Raw genomic sequence first — 12,212 nt, 5'->3', positions numbered from 1 at the left:
TGCAACTGTCCCTGCATGTAGTAGCATATATAAAGAGATCTTTAGAAAAAGTATGTCTAAAGACCATTTATGAGATGCTAACTAGGGCTGTGACTAGTTGCAGGGATTTTAGTTCCCTCGACTAGTCTGCCCACATAGCATGTTAGCACACCCCTGTGGGCGTGATTACATGCATTACAATTCTCAGCGTCATCTGCATCTCTATACAAAGCCGCTTTGTAGCTCTCAGCATTGAGCGCCTCTGACGCCGGGTGTATGTGTTCCACTTCCAAGCATGCGTAGTAAGCCTCTCTGAAGCCGGAAGTCCCTGTACTTCCGATCATAAACACTACTCTGAAGCTAGGTGTACACGGCCCGGCTTCAGAGAGGTTTAGTGTGCTTGACCGAACATGCAGCGACTTCTGATATTGCGCTGTAAGCCTGGGTGTATACGTCCAGCATCAGAGACGCTCAATGCTAAGAACTACAAAGCCGTGCGCATGCGCCGTTTTGTACAGAGATGCAGATGACCCTGGGCATTGTAAAGCACTGTATCACATCCACAGGGGCGTGATAACATGCTATGTGGGCAGACTAGTGGAGGGAACTAAAATCCCTGCAACTAGTCACAGCCCTAATTAGCATCTCATAAATGGTCTTTAGAAATATGTTTTCTGAAGATCTCTTTATCTATGCTGTGTATACAGGGACGGTTAGGCAGGGATTAGCAATATGCACCCAGAACTGCTCATGGCTCTGGGTGCACTGGGTACTTCTAGGTTCCCTTTAAATGTTTCTGGTGTATCCTGTGGATTTTCCATAAATTCCTCTCAGGAGAGAAACCTCTTAAGTAACATCCGGTTACAGAATAAATAAATGCGCAGCAGCTAAACGTCCCATGTGCACCTACCTTTTAGGCTATGTGCGCACTGAGCGTTTTTCGCGGCATTTTTGCACGTTTTTCGGCTGCGTTTTTGGGTTCAAAACTGTATGATTTTTGCTTCCCCAGTTAAGTCTATGACTTTTCATTTTTGCTGTCCGCACGCAACTTTTTTTTTTTCTAGCTGCGTTTTTTTAGCTTAAAAAAAAAAACTGGTCATGTCAATTCTTTCCTGTGGTTTTCTGCGTTTTCCCCCCATGCAATGTATTGGAAAAACGCAGATCAAAAAACGCACCGGAACGCGGTAAAAAGGCATACATTTTTTTGTGGTTTTTGTGCTGCTAGAAACGCAGCGTCAAAACGCTCAGTGCGCACATAGCCTTAAACTGCTGTTTAATTTGGCAGCTTATATACGGATTGTCACAAAAATGCAGCTTTATAGGAATAAAATATCCCAGACATGTGATGTGCACCTGCCTGCCGCGGTCACAGGATGGATTAACTTTTCCAATTGTCGCTTGTTTTCTTATTTTTTGGCACTGGGGAAGGAATTATGTGTCCGTCAAGCTCTCCTGCCGATCAAACTAGGTGCGCGTCTGATTAGGGGTCAGTCGCAGTCCTGCTGATGGTTACGCATCACGCAATGACGTTTATCCAAATCTTGTAATGGACGTGCACTTGTGTATAGCAACAAATCAGACGGCAACTTTCACTTTTTTTCCAAAGGAAATCTGCAAACCGGTTGTAACTTCACTTTACTCCTCTACTTCCATCTCTTCCTTGTAGCTGTAATAGAACAAAAATGCGCTTGTTTTGCTGTCATTCCCTCTCCAAAATGGATTGGGCCTAGTGTAAAGGGAATCATTAGAATATCGGAATATCATGGCTGGCTAATGCTTTTTAGGCTCAGCTCAGTGTTTTCCTTCTAGATCTCCATCAGAATTTAAAAAGAAACTGTATACAGACATGGACACGATGGAGCCCTCCACTTGTATGAAGCTGACGGAGTCGGTGGACCATGTTTTTGTACATATCTGAGAAAGATGAGAAAGAACTTGCGGGATGGAGGCCGGGCAGGGTCCACTGTGACTCCTTCAGCTTCTTATAAGTCAATGGCTTCATCCCAGGCTTCAATGGGGATATACTTTTTTGGAAATGCCAACAGAAACCCCAAAACATACAGCTCGGCACAAGTGTGAACCCAGCCTTAAGGCCACTTTACACGCTGTGACATCGCTTAAGCGATCTCGTTGGGGTCACGAATTTTTGACGCACATCCGGTTGCTTTAGCGATGTCGTTGCGTGTGACACCTTTGAGCGATTTTGCATTGTTTCAAAAACGTGCAAAATCGCTCATCGGTGACATGGGGGTCCATTCTCAAATATCGTTGCTGCAGCAGTAACGAAGTTGTTCCTCATTCCTGTGGCAGCACACTTCGGTTACGTGTGACACCGCAGGAACGAGGAACCTCTCCTTACCTGCCTCTCGCCCGCAATGCGGAAGGAAGTAGGTGGGCGGGATGTTCGTCCCACTCATCTCCGCCCCTCCACTTCTGTTGGGCGGCGGTTCAGTGACGTCGCTGTGACGCTGAACGAACCCCTCCCTTAGAAAGGAGGCGTTTCGCCGGTCACGGCGACATCGCAGGGCAGGTAAGTAATGTGACGGGTCTGGGCGATGTTGTGCGCCACGGACAGCGATTTGCCCATGTCGCACAACCGATGGGGGCGGGTACCCACGCTAGCGATATCGGTCACGATATCATAGCGTGTAAAGTAGCCTTTAGAGGCACCGATTTTATGTTTGGGTTAATCCCCAGATTTTACTGGACTTAATTGGAGTTAACAACTTGGTATGTTGGGTTTCTTGGCATAAAATGAAGTGTTTGACTTTCCGGGCAGCACGGTGGCTCAGTGGTTAGCACTGTTTTCTTTGCAGTACTGGGGTCCTGGATTGAAATCCCACGAGGGGCAACCTCTTCAAGCAGTTTGTATGTTCTCCACGTGTTTTCGTGGATTTCCTCTGGGTTCTCCCCAAAGACCTACTGATGGGGAACTTTCATTGTGAGACTCAATGGGACACTGATCACGTCTGTAAAGTGCTGTGGAATATGATTTAGTTATCTTAGTATAATGAATAAGTGATTTCCATAGCCACCAATAACAAAAACAGCTGTGCTCACCTAAATAGTCCACATCAATCCAGCACTAGATTCCTTGTCCCTTGTTTACCTGGCTGCAGTGGTGACGTCTCGTATACGCCATGTGACCACTTCCGACAATTACTTGCCTTAGTAGTTTCAGGTCAAAAGCCACAAAGGCCAGTGATTGGCTGCAACTATCACGGGTATACGTGATTTCACTGATGCAGCCAGGTAAATGGAGAATTGTGAGAGGACTGGGGACAGAGTGCTGTAATGGCATGGATTACAGAGGTGAGTATACATTTTCTGCTATACATCAATGGTTCTAGTTGCATAGGGGGGTCTACCAGATGCGGGGAAGCATTTCTTGGCTTTGCTTACAGGTCTAAAATAAGAATAAATTTCAGTGTTCTGCAGCATCTGTTATGACTTTATAAAGATGCTGCATCCCAATGCCACCGGTTGCTAGATTTCTTCTTACATTTTTGGGTTTATGTAAATGCTCATGGTCCCATTTATTTCTGAGGTTTACATAAATTCCTGCACATACTGCAATAGCAACCCTAAATGTGTTCACTGAATCTGAACAGGACCTTTTTATACTGAAACTTTTTATGGTAAGAAGCTGAGAACGTTCACTAGAGAAGCTGTGACAAAAGTGGATTAGTTTCTATAAAGAACAAAAAAAAACCCAAAACAACATTTTCTTCTAGTCTCTGACATCCACATTAAAGAATCATTTTCAGACAGTGCTTAAAGGGGTGGGTCACTACTCACCATAGAGGCCACACATCGATGTAAACCTCATAGGAAAGGCTTTTTCTAAATACTATGATCAGCCAATTCTGCCTCTAAGCGGCGCTATTGCGGTCTGTTCATCCCATGAATTGACCCCTGGGTTCCGTAACCCCTGGGATCCGGTGATGTCACATCAACTTCCTGTTGACCTGACATCACCGCGGCCGGCCCCAGTCTCCCTCAGTGACTGGGCTGTGGGCACAGCTCATCATCTCGCGCACGCGCTCAACTTCACAGCAGAGAGCCGCAAGCAGCAGCGATGCTGGTCAGTGAGAAGTGGTGAAACGCCGCCAACAGCCCAGTCACTCAGAGACTTGGGGCCACCTCGGTGATGTCAGGTCGACTGGAAGTTGACCTGACATCACTGGATCTCCGAGGTCACGGAGCTCAGGGGTCACCTGATGGGGATAAGCGGACCGCAATCGTGCCGCTAAGATGCACAGTTCACTAAACAAGGTATTTGAAAAAAAGCCTTTCCTATGAGGTTTAAATCGATGTGTGGGCACTATGCTGAGTAGTGACCCACCCCATTTTGTCGGCAGCATTTTTCTAAGTAAAGTACAGGCAGGGCCACGTTGGCGCTGTCATACTGATTAAAATGATATCTGAGGTGAAGAAATCCATTTTGTATATTTTCTTTAATCTGTGTTTAAGTTTTCTTCTCTTCATATCTTTGAGCATCGGGACGTGCCTGTGGGAAGGGAGTCTGGGTAGGGTCTTCAGTTCTTTTCCAGCCCCTCCGCTGCCACCGGGTGTCTTTTCTTCATTATTTAAATTTTGTACTGGCACTGTCCTAGTCATGGGCGACACTTGCTCGTGTTGATCTCATGATGGACTTCAGTAAAATGGCGTTGGTGGCAGTGTCACCATCTGCGCATGCGCAGCCTACATTTTACCAAAGACTGCCAAAATATCAACCTATGCAAGTGTTGCCCGCGAGTAGGATAGCGCCATTGTGAATTTTAAACAAGGATGTGCTGCACTTGCGCAGATTTATATTTTAGCAGTCTTCAGGAATCTAGCGGCTGCACATGCGCAGATTACTTGGTTCCCACCACACGATTTTACCGAAGTCATCCATGATGTCAATCTGCACAAGCACTGTTTGCGGCTAGGACAGCACCAGTGCAAAATGTAAATAAAAATGAAAAAAAGACACCTATAGGCAGTGGACGAGCAATACAAAACAGATTTCTTCACCTCCGGCATCATTTTAATCAGTATGTCAGCACCAATATGGCCCTGCCGTACTCTTAGTAAAATGCTGCTGACAGGTTCTCTTTCTCTTCTACAGTAATTCTCCTAGTTTGGTTTCGGAGCAGTTCTCTTCTGTGTATGCTCCTTCTACACTGTAATGCAGAAATATTCTGTAGGATTAAGTCTGGTAATGATTTTTTTTTTTCTTCCATGTTTTGTAGACTGCCCTTGTCTGGACCTGCTCCCTCACAGTAACACAAGCCCTAGAGAGTCCCTCACCGTTCTCCATCCTCTGGAGCGTTCCTTGTAATTTTGTTTGGAGGAAATGGCCGGGAGAGGAGCAGCGAGGCCGAACGGTCAGTCTCAGGCCAGTAAGATCTGCCAGTTTAAGTTGGTGCTGCTGGGTGAATCTGCGGTGGGCAAATCCAGTCTGGTGTTACGATTTGTCAAAGGCCAGTTTCATGAATTCCAGGAGAGCACAATTGGAGGTAGGTGGCCTCATTCACCGGAGAGAAAGCAGAATTCGATCTTTTTCCACATTTTTCCTAATCCCATGTTGTGCCTCTATTTGTAGCTGCATTTCTTACACAGTCTGTCTGTTTGGATGACACAACGGTAAAGTTTGAGATCTGGGATACAGCGGGGCAAGAACGATACCATAGCCTGGCACCTATGTACTATCGGGGAGCACAAGCTGCAATCGTGGTGTATGACATCACCAACCAGGTAAAGAGGGCGTCATTGTCTGGAGGAATGGCAGGAACGCAATGTGACGGTTTTGCCTTGTGCACACTCATATTTCTTCTTAATGGGGCTTACCGTATTTCTCTGTTCTGTAATTCTGCAATTCGAGAAGACAAAGTGATTAGGAAATTAGTCATGAGCACGCCACCATCTAAAAAATGTATGTATGTGTATATAAAATAGTGTGTGTGTGTGTGTGTATGTATGTATGTATGTATATGTGTGTATATATATATATATATATATATATATATATATATATATATATATATATATATATATATATATATATATATATATATATATATATATATATATATATATATATATATATATATTAGACCTTCAGACCCCTTTTACATTTTTTCATTTTATTTCAACAGAAATATAGACATTTTTGCAAGTATATTAAACAAGAAAAACTGAAATATCACATGGTCATAAGTATTCACACCCTTTGCTCAGTGTGGAGTAGAAGCACCCTATTGTGCTAGTACAGCCATGAGTCTTCTTGGGAATGATGCAGCAAGTTTTTCACACGTGGATTTGGGGATCCTCTGCCATTCTTCCTTGCAGATCCTCTCCAGTTCAGTCAGGTTGGATGGTGAACGTTGGTGGACATTTTTTAGGTCTCAGAGATTGGGTTTAGGTCAGAGTTCTGGTTGGGTCAGTCAAAAATGGTCAGAGTTGTTCTGAAGCCACTCCTTTTTGTTATTTTAGCTGTGTACTTAAGGTGAACCTTTGGCCAAGTGTGAGGTCCAGAGCACTCTGGAAGAGGTTTTCTTCCAGGATATCTCTGTACTTTGCCGCATTCATCTATCTTTCAATTGCAACTAGTCGTCCTGTCCCTGCAGCTGAAAAACACCCCCATAGCATGATGCTGTCACCACCATGTTTCACTGTTGGTATTGTATTGGGCAGGTGATAAGCAGTGCCTGGTTTTCTCCACACATACCGCTTAGAATTATCCCAAAAAAGTTCTATCTTCTCATCAGACCAGAGAATCTTATTTCACGTAGTCTGGGAGTCCTTCATGTGTTTTTTGCAAACTCTATGCATGCTTTCATATGTCTTGCACTGAGGAGAGGCTTTCGTCGGCCACTCTGTCATAAAGGCCCGACTGGTAGAGGGCTGCAGTAATAGTTGACTTTGTGCAACTTTCTCCCATCTCCCTACTGCATCTCTGCAGCTCAGCCACAGTGATCTTTGGGTTCTTCTTTGCTTCTCCCACCAAGGCTCTTCTCCCACGATTGCTCAGTTTGGCTGGACGGCCAGGTCTAGGAAGAGTTCTGGTGGTCGCAAACGTCTTCCATTTAAGGATTATGGAGGCCACTGTGCTCTTAGGGACCTTGAGTACTGCAGAAATTCTTTTGTAACCTTGGCCAGATCTGTGTCTTGCCACAATTCTGTCTCTGAGCTCCTTGGACAGTACCTTTTTGACCTCATGATTCTCATTTGGCTATATATCGCTCTTTTTATGATGGAAATGTATACCTTCCATATAGGTCTCAATTGTCAACACAAACAGGGAGGCTAGGCTTGTTACCCAAAGTAAGCAATCGCAGTGCAGTTTTCATTTCTCCAGAGCAATGGGGTGAATGAAAGACTAGCTCTTATTGATTGCAGGGACGTATTATTTTTGGGTTGTGATTTTTTTTTTTTTTTTTTTTTTTTTTATTTGGGAGGGGGGAAGCTTTGATTATAGTGGCCCCATTGTGTTATTTGTCGCACAGTTATGAAACATCCTCGGTGAAGTGGACACTTGGGATGAGTGAAGTCCAGACTGAGCTTCATAATAAATGCTCAGGTTTTCTTTGATGAAGGCACAAGTTGTTGATCACCTTGTCATCACCAGATTGTAGTGTTTTCTGAATGCTATATTTTTGCAATTTTTCCACCACTCGGTCACTGATTACTGATTTGGTGTCCCCCCCCCTCCCCACCCAGATAATGCAATCTCTCCAACTTTATGATGTCTTTCTTCCTTTTGGATCTTACGCCAAATTCACATGTCACGGATTTGTCGCTTATCTGCTGCAATTTACAGCGCAATTAAACTAAATAGGTTTTTTAAAAAAAATCCCTATTTACTTGAATTTAAAGATTGCATAAAACAATCTGCACTAAAATGAAAGCAGAACTCCGATTTCTAATCTGCAGCATGGCTAGTCTTCTGCAAATTGTATTATATGGTCTGTAAATGGAGTAGGATGAAATCCTTAAAGAAATCTGCAATAAACAATGTGGGATCTGTCGTCAGATTTGTGACCAAATCCATTGTAGAAATCTTCCTGAATGTGTGGAGGTGGCATTACACTGTCACTGTCACTACAGTAGGCTTTAAAATGTATTTTTGGATTCGTCTGGATGATGCACTGTTTGGCCACTAGATGTCAGCACATGAGAAGGCTACAATGTATCATTATTTATTTATTCTCGCTTATATAGCACCATAACGCTACAGTGCTCTAGACATCATCACTGTCCCCATTAGGGCTCATACTCTAAATTTCCTATCAGTATGTGTTTGCAGTGAGGTAGGAAACCAGAGAACCCAGAGATAATCCATGTAAACACGGGGAGAACATACAAACTCCTGGCAGATGTTATTTTTTTGAGATTTAAATGCACATAACAAATGGACTAATAAGAAATAGATGGAATCAGCCTTTCAGCTATCTATAGAATTTCTCCTCTTACCACTTTCTCATTGCAGGAGACGTTTGCCAGAGCGAAGACATGGGTTAAAGAGCTGCAGAGACAAGCTAGCCCAAACATTGTCATAGCCCTCGCCGGCAACAAGGCTGACCTCACTAATAAACGCATGGTTGAGTATGAAGTAAGTCCAAAATGTGTCTGACTGAAGTTTTACATATTTTCCTGTCTGTCTTGGTAGTGCATGAACATGTATCTGTGGCGGTATGCATTTCTATTTATCTCCACATATCTACTTCTTTTCATATGTAAAGTCATTTGTCTTCTAAAGCAATACATATTGGTGCCTCAGAAAACTAATTTTGCAAATTTTATATATAAATATTTTAATTGTCCTTACTTTCTGGAACATCAACGTTTACTCTCCAAAGTTTGTGTGTTTTTGTGTGTGTGTGTGTCGAACACACACGCACACTATATATACATACATACATACATACATACATACATACATACATACATACATACATACATACATACATACATGATTGCTCCTCTTCAGCTCTAGACTTCTGCAATTAGGAGACCTTTTCAACCTAATCACTTGATATAATGTCACAAAGGTTATTAAGCAGTCTTATCATAATATGAATGGTAGGACCCCTTTGGAGAAATTGTCCAGTTTGCTCTCCCTTCCCCCTAATGCCAGTCCTGCATACCTGCCTGTCTCCTGTTCAGTTTTATTAGATTCCTGCAATTAAGAGACCTTTGACATCATGTCACATAGCTGTGAAGTCATCAGTGGTCCTAAAAAAAATCTTAACCTCCAGAATACATCTGCTGGGGTCCCTAAGGCTGTGTTCACACACTGCATTTTTCACCTGCGTTTTTGGTCCGTTTTTGCTGCAGAAATTTCTTGAGAAATTCTTGTAACCTTTCTGCAGACATTCCCCAGCCAAACCTATGGCAAAAAAAATTAGCTGTGCGCACACTGCGTTTTTTTCTTAAGAAAATCTACTGAAAGAATTTTCTTAAGAAAAAATGAGCATGTCACTTCTTTTCTGCAGCTAACTGCGTTATTTGCCATAGATAATGGCACAATAACGCAGGGAGCAACCAGCGGTAAAGACGCAGGTGCGTTTTTGGTGCGTTTTTTAACGCAGGTGCGCTAATCCTTCACTCAAGAAATTTTCTTATGAAATTTCTTAAGAAAAATCCTTTTTCTAGTGTGCACATAGCCTAAGAGTGGGAGTCCTGGGAATTTGCGCAGTTTGGCTCCCTCTAATGCCAACCCTGACTGTAACTGGGACTTAATATTAATGTAGGGCTTATATTTCAAGCGTACTCCAAAAATCCTGTAAAATCATGCTAGGGTTTATTTTCGGGGAAACGCAGTATGTATGTGTATATCTGACTTTGGAGCGTGATATAAGCAAAGCCTTAGTTGAGAGAGTAGAGCTAAATGTCCAAATTTATTACTCCATTTGTGCCAGTAAACCTCCATTTTAAAAAAAAAAAAAAAAAAAAAATTGATGTAAGAGTTGCGATTTTGCACCCCAATTTTGTGTAATTTGTTATAGCCATTCTCTGCACTTGTCAGCTTTGAAAACGTGTCAGAAAAGTGTCGCACAACTTCAACTTTTAGATAGTTTTCTGAATATTAAAACTAAACTATCACAGCAATCTTAAAATGTCTTACTTTACGACTGTCTAAAATGTGCCTAGAGTATTAATAGACGAGCATCGTTTAATACTTTTGCTGCATTCTATTCCAATGATTTTTACCACTCTTAATAAATTTGGAACTTTATTTCCTAAAAAGTTTATTTTTTTTAATTTAAAATGGTTATCCCCTATCTAGAGGAAAACTTGCTTCTTTATGTGGGTCTAACGGCTACTTCCCCTAGCTAACCTGAGACCTACTGGGCCTTGCAGACAATCTTGAATGAATTAGATTGGCACTTGCTTGACCTGCACTCTTCATTGACTATAGGACTGCTGGAAATGGCTACATACAGCATAAAGATCATCATTATTTTTCGCACAGAAAAAACAAAAAGCCAGCACCAAATGTGCACTCCAGCACTAAAAATTCCAAACTGTACTTATTATAAAAATTTTTGAGATTTTTGGCAAAAAATTGCAATTTCTTGAGCTGCCTCGCCACATCACGGCAAATCTCATTTGAGGCAGTCCTACACTAAAATATTTTTATAAAATGTGCCATACGGCCTCACATATGAATAGTAGAACTGCTCTTAGCAGCACTCACCTGGTCTATTTCAATCCCGTACCCATGACTGAGGATTGAAATAGACCAGGTGAGTGCTGCTAAGAGCAGTTCTACTATTCATATGTGAGGCCGTATGGCACATTTTATAAAAATATTTTAGTGTAGGACTGCCTCAAATGAGATTTGCCGTGACGTGGCGAGGCAGCTCAAGAAATTGCAATTTTTTGCCAAAAATCTCAAACATTTTTATAAGTACAGTTTGGAATTTTAGTGCTGAAGTGCACATTTAGTGCTGGCTTTTTGTTTTTTTTCATTATTATTCGCACACAGCAGATGTGCAGCCTATAATGATGATATTCTAGCACAATCCTTCTGCATCCATGGGTTTTCATCTGCCTGTAAACAGGCCAATAAATGTGTGGTCGTTGAGCGGCCTGAATTGGCCACTGTAAACCCAGAATTAGCAAGAAGAGGAGGAAAAAGAGGCGATCAAACAGTCCATTCGTGTGCAATATTTATTTTATTATCAGGTGCAGGTAAAAAACACCATAAAAACAACATTCCAACTGGGCAAATCCACCAATAATTATTAATGAATAATCATCGGCTTTCCAAAGTGTTTTAACATATAAAGTATGACAACCACCAGCTGTCCAAATAGTATTGTGCAGCCTCCAACCTTTATGACAGATACCTAATGATATACTTTAATCAAATATACTATACCATGATATCAATACATCCTGCAATAATTGTATGAGTATTAAATCGTATCTGTACATAAGTTGTATCATAGTAGGCTGTAGACGTTACTGAAATTAACAGCACAGTCAGCAGGCATTGGAGAACCGCACATTTGTCAGAATTGGGTTCAGCGCTGAAATAAAGACACTGCTGCCGGACACATCCTAGGGGATCAAATCAGGTGGTTGCATCAATCCAACATCCACTATAGTCATAACGGTTTGCAATTGCCAGCATAACCCACTATTTAATATTTTGACATTATAAAAATCAAGGATTGAATACAACAACCTTATAAATCCAGTATTTTATATTAGGACATAAGAAAACCTAATAATATACACATCTCTGCAATATAATACACATCTCTGCAATAACCTTATAAATGCAGTATGTTATATTAGGACATAGGAAACCTAACCATATACACATCTCTGCAATATAATTGACACAGCACTACGGGCTAGATTTTTCAGTTATAGCTGCATAGAAAAATGGGATGAGAGGTTGTAGTTTACGCCAGCTGTCAATGATCACTCTGCTAGTAGGGAAACCATTGTGTTCCTACTTAATATACTATATGGACAAAGTGCCGATGTTGTTAGAGAATCAGTGTTAACCTATAATTATAGCAGATATTTGAGATTACTAGACTGTAAATTTAAGGGGTGCTTCACACATGGCGAGATCGCTGCCGAGATCGCTGCTGAGTCACGCTTTTTGTGACGCAGCAGTGACCTCATTAGCGATCTCGCTGTGTGTGACACTGAGCAGCGATCTGGCCCCTGCTGCGAGATCGCTGCTCGTTACACACAGCCCTGGTTCGTTTTCTTCAAAGCCG

At 42.1% G+C, this 12,212-nt stretch overlaps 1 protein-coding gene across 3 annotated transcripts in view; it reads left to right on the top strand.

The window, feature by feature from the left end:
• RAB5B (RAB5B, member RAS oncogene family) overlaps positions 1-12,212 on the top strand; it is a 73,553-nt gene that overhangs the window by 22,251 nt on the left and 39,090 nt on the right. For all 3 annotated transcript variants that reach the window (XM_075336989.1, XM_075336990.1, XM_075336991.1), the window contains 3 exons: positions 5,217-5,483; positions 5,570-5,721; positions 8,456-8,578. In XM_075336989.1, coding sequence (XP_075193104.1) covers positions 5,321-5,483; positions 5,570-5,721; positions 8,456-8,578 — 438 coding nt within the window. In that variant the 5' untranslated portion in view covers positions 5,217-5,320. The remainder of the gene's footprint in view (positions 1-5,216; positions 5,484-5,569; positions 5,722-8,455; positions 8,579-12,212) is intronic.

Source organism: Anomaloglossus baeobatrachus, chromosome 2 (assembly GCF_048569485.1).
Source record: "Anomaloglossus baeobatrachus isolate aAnoBae1 chromosome 2, aAnoBae1.hap1, whole genome shotgun sequence".
In the NCBI taxonomy this organism is placed as follows: domain Eukaryota; kingdom Metazoa; phylum Chordata; class Amphibia; order Anura; family Aromobatidae; genus Anomaloglossus; species Anomaloglossus baeobatrachus.
The sequence above is the reverse complement of the archived record's forward strand: the minus strand, read 5'-3'. Positions and strand labels throughout refer to the sequence as shown.